Genomic DNA, 13332 nt, shown 5'->3' on the forward strand with positions numbered 1-13332 from the left:
AGGAGTTAGGAGTGTGCAGTGGAGTCCTGGATGGGAGGAGTTAGGAGTGTGCAGTGGAGTCCTGGATGGGAGGAGTTACTGTGCAGTGGAGTCCTGGAAGGGAGGAGTTAGGAGTGTGCAGTGGAGTCCTGGATGGGAGGAGTTACTGTGCAGTGGAGTCCTGGATGGGAGGAGTTACTGTGCAGTGGAGTCCTGGATGGGAGGAGTTACTGTGCAGTGGAGTCCTGGGTGGGAGGAGTTAGTGTGCAGTGGAGTCCTGGATGGGAGGAGTTAGTGTGCAGTGGAGTCCTGGGTGGGAGGAGTTAGTGTGCAGTGGAGTCCTGGGTGGGAGGAGTTAGTGTGCAGTGGAGTCCTGGATGGGAGGAGTTAGTGTGCAGTGGAGTCCTGGGTGGGAGGAGTTAGTGTGCAGGAGTAGACAATGAGTAGCACTGGAAGCAGCTGCTTCTGAGTTGCTGTGCTTGAGGAGCCTACTGAAGAGAAATAATAACTTTTTAGGTTGTTGCTGTTGTTGTAAATCTTGCTGGTATTTTTGACCCAAACCAGTGAGAATCCGTTCTTGTTTTAGTCTTTGCTTTATTTTTTGTTAGAGCTTTCTCTCCCATGTTGGTTGATATTTAGTTTATTTCAGTTGTCTGTCCTATAAACAGTAAAAGCTACTCACCCACTTCTTCCCACCCCTGCTTCAACCACATTTCCCAATGTCCCCAGCTATTTCACTAAACTGCCAACCGTTCTGAAAAATAGCCCTCCGCTTGAAGTGTGTAGAAGCCGCCCACACCGGTAAAAGCTCAGAGAAACCAGAGCGCATATTTCCTCCAGCCCATTTTTTTTTTTTTTTCAACCCCTCAAGTATTTGTTAGAGGGAGCTGAGTTTTCAAAATGAGTTCCAATGTTCCCGTGTGTTAATAATTTGAGGTTTCTCTTGCATGGGCAATTGAAATGTTCAAAAACAACTCATGCTAAAGTTAAATGCACATTGAACTAGCCATACGCCCAGCTTACCATATGCATGGCAATGATGGAGGAGGATGTAAGGTAAAGGGCCACTGGCAAGGGAGAAGGCTGAGCAGTGCTAAGGAAACCTTACTTTGTAGCTAGGCTTGGTACTTAAACTGCATTTAAATAATCTTTCAAAGCATTACCAAAGGTGCCCCATTGCTGAGTCCTGTCTGTGAGGCCAGCAGACACTCTACTGCCCAGCTTTGTTTTTGTTCTGAAACAGGGCCTCCTCACTTAGCGGCCCAGGCTGACCTCAAACGTTCAATCCTCCTGCCTTAGCTGGGGTTACAGGCTCATGCCATCAAGTCTGGGGTTTGTTTTGATTCTTAGCAACTTATCCTACTCACTTAAGAAGAGTTTGCACAATGCTCACTGTGTGCAGACTGTGAGGTATAATTGGACATTAAAAAGATTTATGGTATATTCTTCTAGTCCTAGCATTTAGAAGGCAGGAGATCCTGAGTTAGAAACCAGCCTGAACAACATTACAAGATCTAGGTCATCTTAGGCTACCTGTGTGACCAAAGGGAGACTCTCTCCAACAAACCAGTCAGTTGGTATGGCCTTAAATGTGGTTTCATTCTGAAGTGCATTTGCTGTTGGTTTTTGAGACATGATCTGACTATGAAGCCCTAGATGGCCTGGAACCCATAATGGAAACCAAGCTGACCTCAGATTCACAGATAACCTATCTGCCTCTGCCTCCAGAATGCTGGGATTAAAGGCGTGTGTTACCATGCCAGGCCATAAGTACTATTTCTTACAACTCACTGTGCTTAAAGACATGCTAAGTGTCATGAAAGAGTCAGGAAAGAATAGTAGCTTTTTAAAAACTTCTTTTTGAAACACAAGTGCTATATTATATCATTGCTCTCCCACCCTCTCATCTTTTCAGCCCCTTTCATGTTGACCATCTGGAATTGGATAATCCTTGCAGCCTCATCTCTGTAGAAGAGAAGGCTGCTTTTCCCTCTCTTGGCATCCTTTAAATGCATGCAGTTCTTCATCTAGAGGTGGAGCCTTGTGAGATTTTCTCCATCCATGATGGAATGTCAGCTGCTGTTGTCACTGTACAAATCTCGTTCAGCAACTCTAATAAGTAGTTCTAAAGAAACTGAAGAGAAAGAATAGATTTCTGTAAAGGAGGTAGAGTCCTAAAGCTTGAACAATTACACACACACACACATACACACACACACACACACACACACACACACACACACACACTAAAGGTAAAGACCAGAGTCACAGGGGAGTACAGAGAAGGTGGGGGATTATCTTAGTCAGTGTTCAGTTGCTGTAAAGAGATAGCATGACCACAGCAACTCTTATAAAGGAAAACATCTAGTTTGCTGGCTTCAGAGGTTTAGTTCATTAACCTCATGGCAGGAAGTATGGCAGAGCACAGGTAGACATGGTGCTGGAGAAAGAGCTGAGAGTTTTACATCTGGATCTACAGGCAGCAGGAAGTTACAGTGACTTTAATTTCTGAGACCTCAAAGCTCCACCCCATAGTGATGCACTTCCTCCAGCAAAGCCACACCCACACCAATGAGGTCACACTTCTTAATAACATCGCTCCCTATGGGCCTATGCTGGCCATTTTTATTCAAACCACTACAGTGGTCGAAGGGATTTCACAACGAGGTGTTTATTTCTATTGACAAATGACACTGTTTCAGTTGAATCAGGCCCTGAACTAAACCCCTTGTGATGGATAAGTTATCTTAAGCAGCTTGGGTGAGATGGATTGGAGATAGTTTCTGGTAGGTGACCCGTTGGCTCAGCAGTGTGAGAAGGCAGCAGGCAGTGTTCAGGAGCTGACTGACACAGTAATTTTACTGCTTCACTTTTGTGAGCCTTCCTATTGTACATCAAAGACCCTGTGCAGAGACAAGAACAAAGGAGCCTCTCTCCCCCTACTCAGCAGTCAGTAGGAGCTTGAACACATCACACAGCTAAGTACAGTATAGAGCAGAGTGTTGGAGAATAAACAAAAGGTCTGACAACCCGAGGAAGCCACTGATACATTATTTTCTGCTGGAAATCAGTTAAAGTTTCATACAGGAAGTAATGTTTGACTGCGCCTTGAGAACGGATGACATTTTAAAGGTGGAAGAGTCAGGAACAGGCCGGGCACAGACAGGAACTATATAAAGAAAGGCACATAAACACAGGATGTAAGCCTTCTAGTACTGAAGATTAACCAGGAGTAAGTAGGAGAGCTGAGTAGGGTGGGGCTGGCTGTGATAGATCATAATGACAGTGCTAAAATAGAGAGGAGCCCCCCCCCCTTTTTTTTAAATCAAGGAGATAGCAGGATCTGATTTTGTGTGGTAGTCACCAAGCTCTAAATGAATAGCTTATAAAGTAAAAACGGTCAGATGCTAGGCAAGAATAGGGTCTGGAAAGACGGCTTATCAGTTCAGAATACTTGCTGCTTCATTGTGAGGACTAGAGTTCAAATCCCTGCACCTATTTGAGACTGCTCTCAAAACGCCTGTAACTCCAGCTCCAAGAAAGGATTTTTTTTATTCCCCTGAATAAAAAAAATGTTGTCTTGGAGGCTTATTGCCTCTGTCTGCTAATCTAGTCATGGAAGCTCTAGTCTCAGTACAATCTAATAATAGGCCTAGAATGTTTTCAGCCTCTGAGACTTGCTGCTAACAAGCTCACCCTTTCTAGTTCTTCCTGAGCTCTGGCTGGCCGATTCAACTCAGGTGTTCAGGCTCCAGCCCCTCTCCAAGTTGACTGATTCAATCTGACACCTCTCCCCCCTGCCTCTCCTGAATGGTTCTGCATAGCCTCATACTTTGACTTCCCTTTCCTCTCTTTTTTTTCTGAGAGTTGAGCGTATCCTATTCTGTCAAATCTTTCTCTGATTCAGCACATTGTCTGCCACTCAGTTAGACATCACTGTCAACATGGGCACTTCCTTCTACAAACTTTACCTTCATCGTTTGAGATTAAGGGTGTATACTAAGGATGTGTCTGAATTTCATCCAGAGGGATTAACGATGTGTGCTAAGACTGAGCCACACCAGAACTAGAAACAGGATTTTTCAGTAAATAACCCAATCTCTGGGTCCACATTGTTATCAAATATTCTGCAACAGCTGCATTTCCTCACACATGATCTTTTATTTTTAAGTTGACAGATGGAAACAATGTGAGAACAAAGCCAGTGTCTTTAGCAACAGAGCACAGAAAAGCGGTCTTAACCAGCAGGTCCTTGGTGGAAAACTTTCAAGCAGTTAGAAAGAGAAATGCAGAGGTCCAAAGGAGACATAGCTGCCAACTGAAGGGCAAAGGAGTTGGAGAAGGGAAAGAGGCTCGGGGTAGGTAGGTATCTAGCCTTCAGATTGCAACAGGGAATGTAATCACAGTACAGAGGACAAGGCAGGTAGAGTGCCATGAATTCAAGGCCAGCCAGGGAGGCTGCGGGTGTAGTTTGGGATAGAGTCTATCAATTAAAAAGTTTTCCAGAATGGGTCTCCCCTCCCTTCACCTTTCCTCTATCCCTGCCTTTCCTTTCCCAGGCGCATACGTGCAGGACAGGTGTTGCACTTGACCTAGTCTCAGATAGCTCAGGGGGCTTGATATCTACTTCCTAGTTTGCTGTTTCAGTCTGATGACACCGCCCTGTGCTCCACTAACCAGAGACCAGTGTGTGGTCTGGGACCCTGACATGAGTGTGGTTTGCTTGCCTTTCTAGACTTTGGCTTCAGCAACCTCTTCACTCCGGGGCAGCTGCTGAAGACATGGTGTGGCAGCCCCCCCTATGCTGCACCAGAGCTCTTCGAAGGCAAGGAATATGATGGGCCCAAAGTGGACATTTGGGTGAGTACGTCCCCTTCTGACCACCCGTCCCCTCTGCAGATGACAGCTGTCCTGCCAGCGGCCACACTGTGCCACGCCAGAGCGCAGAGCATGTTCATATGCTCTTGCAGCCCCAGTCTCCTCCAGCACCCAACTCACGTGAGCCACGGATTTCTACTCCTGCCTTTGCAGCCGCCGCAGAAGCCTGTGACACCAACAACAGGGATTACTCTTTCTTGAGAGGCTCGGGCTGAGAAATGTTTGGGATCTCACCCTAAATTCATGTTTGGAAGCAAAGAATGTTAACTGCTTTGAAGACAACTGACCTTGACATATTGACATATTACATATCATAGTCGACATATTATAAAGAGAGACAAGTTGATTCCATCCTCTTCACATACACTAATGGTCTCTTTTGTTTCCTCTGATGTAATAACTGTCCATACTCTGTGTTTGGGCTGCAGAGTCTTGGAGTTGTCCTGTATGTGCTTGTGTGTGGCGCCCTGCCATTTGATGGGAGCACACTGCAGAATCTGCGGGCCCGCGTGCTGAGTGGCAAGTTCCGCATCCCGTTCTTTATGTCCACAGGTAAGGGTTGCGCCAGCACAAAGCCATGACTGGGTTCATAAAGAGGCAGGCTTGTGAAGTAATTTCACAAGTATAGTGATGCTGGGTCATGGCCATCTGACTGCTTTCTAAACTACAGCTTGCCCCAGCTTTTCCACGAGGCAAGGTTCCTTAGGAGCAAAATGAGCAACCTGTTTTGGCTCAGGTATCTGGGCTCTGCTCTGTACCAATTTGTCTGAGCTAATGTTTCCTCAGTCCAAGATGGCTGAGGGTTTTGCATGGCCCTGACGATACAGATTAGACTAACTGATGTGAGTCACGTGTGCCATCATGCTGCTGCAGTGGGATTAACACATGTCTCACTGTCCTCTCCTCTCTCTGGAGTGTGGGAGGTCCACTGTTGGTGCTGGACAAAACAGGCTTTCCATCTTGGTCTAGATTGTGGTCTCATTTCCTAGTTCTCTAGTCTGCCTTCAGAGTCAAACTTGTCAGGAAATGTTTTAAGTGAGTAGCTAATTGGATAATAGCTTTTTTGGAAATGTTAACACTGAAAACAGATACCAGAAACCCAGATCTTATAGTTAGCAGACAACTCAGAGCCTCTGGGTTTAGCTTCAGTTTGGAGTGTGTTTAATTGGTTGGTTTGGGATTTCTTTGTCACCAGTTCTATGCAAGAGGCCAGGTCTGAATCACCATAGACAGCAGTACCTTGTGTCTAGCTACCTTCCTCTTAAGGAGAGCATGCCCACCTTTAGACTAAGTAGGTGGAATGTGGGTTCCATTTAACTGAGTCATCTCAGAAGTGATGGCTTGGGAGGTCATGTGTCAGGTAATGATAATGCTCTGGAAAAGGGAAGGAAAGACCTTTAGGATGGTGGGTGGGAGATCATTCAAAGAGGCACAGTTTGGAAACGTGACATTTCAGGGATAACTGGAAAGGAAGGATGCAGAAGGATCTTAGCCCAAAGGCCCCAGGGAGGGAGCAATTGTGCCTGAAAGGAGTTGGGGATGTAGACTCTCTGCTTTTACTCTAGTGGAAGGGGAAGAATTAGAGACTCTTGACAGCAGAGAATAAAATTAGATCTGTGGGCATTTTTTTCTAAATTTTGATTATGAAATTTTTCTTTTAAAGACAATCACTGTAGTTGCTACACTGCTTGTTAAAAAGAGAGTGTAGAGCAGTACTGTGTGGTGCGGTGCAGTGCTGTGTGGTGCGGTGCCGTGTGGTACAACTCAGTGTAATGAAGTGCTATGCGGTGCAGGGCAGTGCTGTGTGGTGCGGTGCAGTGTGGTGCGGTGCAGTACTGTGTGGTGTGGTGCAGTGCTGTGTGGTGCGGTGCTGTGTGGTGCGGTGCAGTGCTGTGTGGTGTGGTGCTGTGTGGTGCGGTGCAGTGCTGTGTGGTGCGGTGCCGTGTGGTACAACTCAGTGTAATGAAGTGCTATGCGGTGCAGGGCAGTGCTGCATACTGCAGTGCAAGCTCAGTAAAGGTGCTTGTAGCGAAGGAGCATGGGTGCTTGCTGTGGGTGGCGGTTCCCAGACTGAGAAGTAGAGTGACTTGGGAACGGGATGCTGCTGCACACTGCAAGGTTGTCATGTTGGGCACTTAACAGACATTAGCTCCCTTCAGTATTATGAGCTACATTAGTTTGTTACCCCCACTTTGCAGGTGATACCACAGTCAGGAGAGGGTAAGCAATGTCCCCATGTAGAACAGCTTATTAGTGACTGAACTAGAATTTGAACCAAGGCAGTCTGTCTCCAACAGCGTTTGATATTGGATTTAATGTAAAGAAAGAATAGGTACAGGTAACCCCAAGGTTTTTACCTGAGCGACAGAAGGGATGGATTTGCTACTGAGAGTAAATCATCAACATTTTGGAGAGATGTTTTTAGAAATGTCAAGTTTGAGGTGCCCATTGGCCATCTACATGAAGGTTCTGGTCAGCGGTTGAAGGGGAATGAGTTCTAGCTTAGGATGCCTATTTGAGTGCCATCAGAATAGACTCTATTGCTACCAGGTGGGCTTGCTCTCTATGTATCTCAAGATGGTTAGAGATGAGGGAGGTGAAGAGGGTCAGGAGAATGGTTATGGAGGAAATCCAGAGTCTGCTGGTCTTGGAGACAAGGGAAGCTACCCCAGGAAGCTAAGGTAGAGGACTGAGAACTGAAGGCTGGATTTAGAGAAGTGGAGCTTCCTGGTGAGGTGTTAGTGCCGCAGGAAGCAGATATGTGCACCCAACATACTGGAGTGCAAGGCACAGGAAAGGGGCAGCCCTGACTATCCAGTGCTGGAGGCAGAGAAGCGTGCACTGTGTGGCTCCAGCCCTGCTCATGCCAGCAGCTGCATTTCCAATTGTCGTGATGGCTGCATTTTAACGTTCCCTTCTAGGGAAAAACATAGGACAGTTTTAGGTTCATAGCAGAATTAAAGGGACAAAAGATATTCATATGCCCCCTGCCTCACTCCCCACAGCGTCCCTACTTCCAGCACGGACACACACCATCACTCAGGGCCTGTTGTTTATAAGAGGATTCACCGTGGGTCTGTGAATTCACTGGGATCTGACAAGTGTATAAAGGCTCATCCACCATGATCATTTCAGACAGAGTAGGCCTACCTCTGGGATGGTCCTGTGTGCTTCTGTTCCTCCTTCTCTTCCTCTCCCCACTGGTGATCACTGTCTCCATACGTGTTTACTTTTCTAGAATGTGATGTGGCATTTTGTGTTGGCCTTCCCCTTAGGAATGATGTCTGTTGTGTATCGATAGCTCATTCCCCTGCAGTTGGAATCTTCCCTTGCCTGGATGCACCACAGTTTATCCTATGCCCACTGACGAGTGTCATGGTTGCTTTCCAGTTTTGACAGTTTGTGGCTAGGGTTGCTGTGACATCCTTGTGCAGATTTTGTATGGACACACATTTTCAGCTCACTTGAGTAGACACCATGGAGGATGACTGTGAGGCCATATGGTAAGAGCTTGTGTAGATGTGTAGTGGGCTGCCAAACGGCCTTCCCTAGAGCTGTGTTGTGTTGTTGTGAGAAATCTTAACTGCCACCCAATTAGTCTGTGGGGCGTGGTCCCCTCTCACAGGTGTGTGGTGGGTCCTTTAATTTGTAGATCTGAAGTCTGTAACTCTGAGCATCTTTTCACTATGCCCTGGACGTCCTTGTCGGGGTATCTCATTGGGTCTTCATTTATAATCCCCAACAAAGTCTCACTGTTTTCTAAGCTGCCATTGGACTCTTGGGTTTACGCAGTCCTGCCTCAGTCTTCCAAGGATCTGCAATTACTTATTTGTAAGATTTTTTTTCACTGTCTTCTAAACCCTATTGTTCCATTCCTTCTGTCCCCTGAATGTACTGTCTTTGTCATCTCTGCCAGATTTCTTGTTCTCAATCCTTTACATCTCCTCTTGTCCCCTTGAGCTTTCTGAGCCATCTTATTTACTGCTAGGGCTTCACCAAGCCCTTCTGGGAACAGATGCCAATAACTGTTTCCAAATTCTCTCCTGAAGTCTAGGGATATATATCCATACATATGCTATTTAGCATCTTTTTAAAAATTTTTTCACTGTTTTGTAGCCCTAAGACTGAAACCCATTGCCTTGAGTATGTTAGTCAGGCACTCTACCCCTGAACTACAACCTATTCTTCAGTGTCTTCCTCTCACAACTTGAAGTCACACCACTGAAACATTTTCCAAAATGAACTTCACTTCCTATCCACACATTTGCTGTCCCCTGTGTCCCCTTCCGAGGCTTGACAGAAACAAATCTTGATTGGTTTTTCTCTTAGCACCAGCAGAGCCCATTGGTTAGTGAGGGCTGTGCAGTCAGCCCGCTCTTCCTGTGGCCACTTTTATAAAACACTGTCACCTTCCCTTGCCTAATTTAGACGTAGTTAAGTCTGTGGATGCTGAGTTTCATCCTTGTCTTCTCCATGTTCCTTCGTGAGAAGCCTTTGCAGACAGGAATAATAACACCTAGACCAAGCATACAAGCCTCACATGTGCACACACGCAAGATCATATCATTTCCTAATCTAAAAATGTTTCAGTAGTTTACCATTGCCCTAAAGTTTACTCCTAATATGTCTAAAGCACTGAACTTCAAAAATTTGTATTACCACCATGATAAAAATATACTTTATACTATAAGCTAGAATACACACACATACCCATATATGTTTTTTAAAAATCAAAATATATTGTTTTGAGACAGAGTCTCATTCTATAACCCAGGCTGATTTTAGACTCAAGACCCATCCCCTGAGTGCTAGAGTCACAGACGTGTCACCAGCCACACCCCAAGAGTTTCCTTGCTCCAGTACTGGCAGTCAGACCTGGGGCTCCTAGTTAGCCAACGTCCCCAGACAACCTCCAGCAATTTTTAAAGAGCAAAGCTACTTTTACTATGGGCCTCACACCCCAGCGTATCTTAATCTTAAAGCTGATTGCAGCTTCATGAGTTATCTAAGCGGTGATGGGAAAGCAATGGCCATAGAGCTCCTCTGAGACTGGCCCTGCCCTTGTTAGACCCTAACTCCAAGCTACAGCCTGTCATCCTGAATATCTTCTGCTACCTTAATGCCATCTTTTCTGGAGCAGTTCTCTCTGCCCCAAATACTTCCTTTATCCCTCCATTCCATTCACTCTTGTAGTGTGGACCTAAGAAGAAGTTAGGTAAGTTCCAAGGAAAGAATGCAGAGCAGGGGAGAGCGCAGTCAGTGATGTGCTTACCTCACAAGTCCTGAGTTCAATCCTTATCACACACTTAAAAGTATCCAGTACAGTGGCACATGCTTGTCATCCAGTATTTGGGAAATGGAGGCAGGAGCAACCCTTAGGCTTTCTGGCCAGCCAGTCTAGCCTATTTGAGTGCTAAGCCAGTATTTCTGAGGGTGATAGTCAAGACTGTTCTCTGGCCTACACATGCACATTAAAAAAAAAAAAAAAGCAAATCCAGATACTTTTTTAAAAAAATCTTTCTGAACCTTGTCTTACTACTATGACATTTATCAAAATATATTGTAATTGTAAAAAGAGAGATAGCGGGGCTGGAGAGATGGTTCAGTGGTTAAGAGCTCTGACTGCTCTTCTAGAGGTCCTGAGTTCAAATCCTAGCAACCTCATGGTGGCTCACAACCATCTGTAATGAAATCTGATGCCCTCTTCTGGTGTGTTTGAAGACAACTAGAGTGTGTGTATATAATAAATAAACCTCTTTAAAAAAAGAGAGAGAGAGAGAGAGAGAGAGAGAGATAGCGCAGCAGTTAAGAGCATTGTCTGTCTGCTCTTCCAGAGGTCGTGAGTTCAATTCCCAGCAACCAATGATGGCTCACAGCCATCTATACTGGGATCTGCTGCCCTCTTCTGACATGCAGGCATACATGCAGATAGAGCACTCTTATACATGAAAAAATAAATAAACCATGTATATATTCTTTTAAATTTTCATTTTGTATTGAAATTAATTCTTTTCATTGTATACCTTTCACACCAGACTCTGAACTATTGTATCTGCAGATAAAGCGTCCATCTTCGCCACAGCTGTTTATAATCTAGCAGGGTGTCCGTATCAGTTCACGGCCTGCCTGGTCTGCACAGTGAACTAAGACCATGTCTCACAAAGGACAAGAAAAGGAAAGAGAGACGTGTACACAACTGGGACTCCTGCAGCACTCCACCCCCAGTCCTGTTTTCTGTTGTTCTGACCTCAGGCCCTGGGTTTAGTCCTAGAAAGGTCCTTGTCCTTTCTCAGACTCAGCAAGCACACTCTGCTTTTCCCTCAGGTGGGCCCTCTGAGGCCTCTCTTGACCCGACCACTGCCACCACCACCAGCAGCTTCCATAATTGTGTTTGTCTCAACCCCTGTCACAGCTCCACATGCTCTTAATTATTTCCTGCCTCCCACGTCAGGGTAAGCAGCTGTGGATAAGTTTTGTTCACTGCTGTGTTCTTGGGCCATGGGATAGTGTCTGGGTTCTACACACATAAAGATGTGTTAAGGGAGAGAATTGTGTACAGGTTTGTTAAAATTCGGCCTACAAAAGCCCTTCCACAGAAAATACTTTACTCAAACAATATCAAGAAATTACATTTTGCATGCCTAATCTCAGCACTTGGGAGGTGGACTCGGGAAGCTGAAGAACTGAAGGTCGTTAGCTGCTTAGTGAGTTTGAGGCTAGCCTGGGCCACATGAGATCCTGTCCCACCCTTGAACACACAGAAATAGCTACATTTCTCTAAGGCTTTGTTTCCTGTATTTCGTCTGCTTTAAACTATGCAACTCTGCTCTGCAGTTGTTTCTATATACTGTGTTACTGCTTGCTGTGACGTGGAGAGAAACGAGTTGCCTTGTAAAAAGCCACACAGTTCATCCCAATTTAGCCATTCCCTGGATGCTGTATTGTTCTTCTCAACCTCACTGTTATAAAAAAGGGCAGGTCAGTAAACCACTTCCTCTGCTTTTCCAGTGTCCACAGTATTTCCTGTGAGGGGTTTGGATATCCTCTGTCTTCCACCCCAGCCTCTCAGACCATGCAAGGCTCTTGCTCAATCAGGCCTCCCCAGAGCAGGCTGCTGAGAATAGCTCTTGGTAAATAACTGAGCTGCTGAAACCATGCTCTTAGTGAGTTATCATGAAAGCTGAAAGACTCTGAGAGTGGCAGTGTGATTGTCCTAAATATTGTTACATATAATTCCAGAGAGGAGAGTCCCTGAGGGGACTGAAAGAAAGCTCTGTAAGATGAAGCACAGAAGATGAGAACCACTGGAGGAAATGAATGGCGGTTGCCATCTTACTATATGATCGTTCTTGTCCTCAGCAATATACATGTGCTTGGCTTTGTCCTGGCCATAGAACTGAATCCCAAGACCCATCAGAGGCTGGTACTGTCCATAGGGTGAGGCACAGAGGAAAAGGAAATCTGGAGATGTTCTTGTCTTCTGAGCAAAGACATCCTTCAAATATCATGGAGTTCAGGTTCAAGGGAAGGATGCTGAGAGTCTAGCCTTGGGTCCTCTTTCTGTCTCTGGGCATAGTTGTGACTCACTAGACCTGGAATTAGCTCTTCCTGTGGCCCTCTTCTGCTTCTGTCTCTCTTCCATAGTGAGCAGTGTAGTTGAATGTCGTCCTTAGGAACCAGGCCTGTTCTCAGCCATCACCAGCTTGAGCTGAGCTTACTGCTATCTGTAAAGAGATGCAGAGACTCAGTCAGGGCTGAGGGAGTTTTCCACATTAGCTTGTGAGACATGAGATCCTTTCCTCTATCTTTTTCCTGGCCGAGTTGGATTCCAAAGTGTCTCCAGCTGTGTGGGAGACCAGTCTCTGAAGATGGACAACTGCTTTTACAGTAACTGTGGGATGAAGTTGTCTTCTCACAGTGGGTCAACTTGTGAGACATGAGTGTTCTCCCATGGGTGTCCTGAGATCAAGTAAGGTCACATACCATTAAGTGGCATTTGTCATGGGCTAGAGTAGGTTTTAACCACCTAGTTTACTATGGCCTAGGACAACCAGATACATTTTACACAGCTGCATCTTCTGGGACCTAGCAGCACCTGGCAGGAAATACATGTCTTTTCAGTGACTGTTATTAGTGAAACACAGAAGGAATCTCAATGCTGGGCATATGGTGGTGCACACCTTTAATCTCAGCACAGGACACAGAGGCAAGCAGATTCTGTGAGGTCAAAGCCAGCCCGCTCCACATAGCAAGTTCCAGGACAGCCAGGGCTATATAATAGAAACTCTGTCTCAACGTCCCAACCTCCTAAAAAAAAAAAAAAAAAAAAAAAGGAAAAAAGCAAAGTTGAGAAAGACTTACTGCTTAGCTGTAGACTCTCCTGTAGACTCCTGTTGTACTGTGGGTGGCAGGTAGCTCACCACCGACGTTGTATGAATTCAGGAAACCAATTGGCTTTATAATCTTTGTTATTAT

At 45.6% G+C, this 13332-nt stretch overlaps 1 protein-coding gene across 2 annotated transcripts in view; it reads left to right on the forward strand.

The window, feature by feature from the left end:
* Positions 1-13332, forward strand: part of SIK3 (SIK family kinase 3) — a 197806-nt gene that overhangs the window by 143402 nt on the left and 41072 nt on the right. For both annotated transcript variants that reach the window (XM_080930375.1, XM_080930376.1), the window contains exons 5-6: positions 4715-4839; positions 5286-5409. In XM_080930375.1, coding sequence (XP_080786501.1) covers positions 4715-4839; positions 5286-5409 — 249 coding nt within the window. The remainder of the gene's footprint in view (positions 1-4714; positions 4840-5285; positions 5410-13332) is intronic.

This window comes from Micromys minutus (assembly GCF_963924665.1).
Source record: "Micromys minutus genome assembly, chromosome: 16".
Taxonomy (NCBI): domain Eukaryota; kingdom Metazoa; phylum Chordata; class Mammalia; order Rodentia; family Muridae; genus Micromys; species Micromys minutus.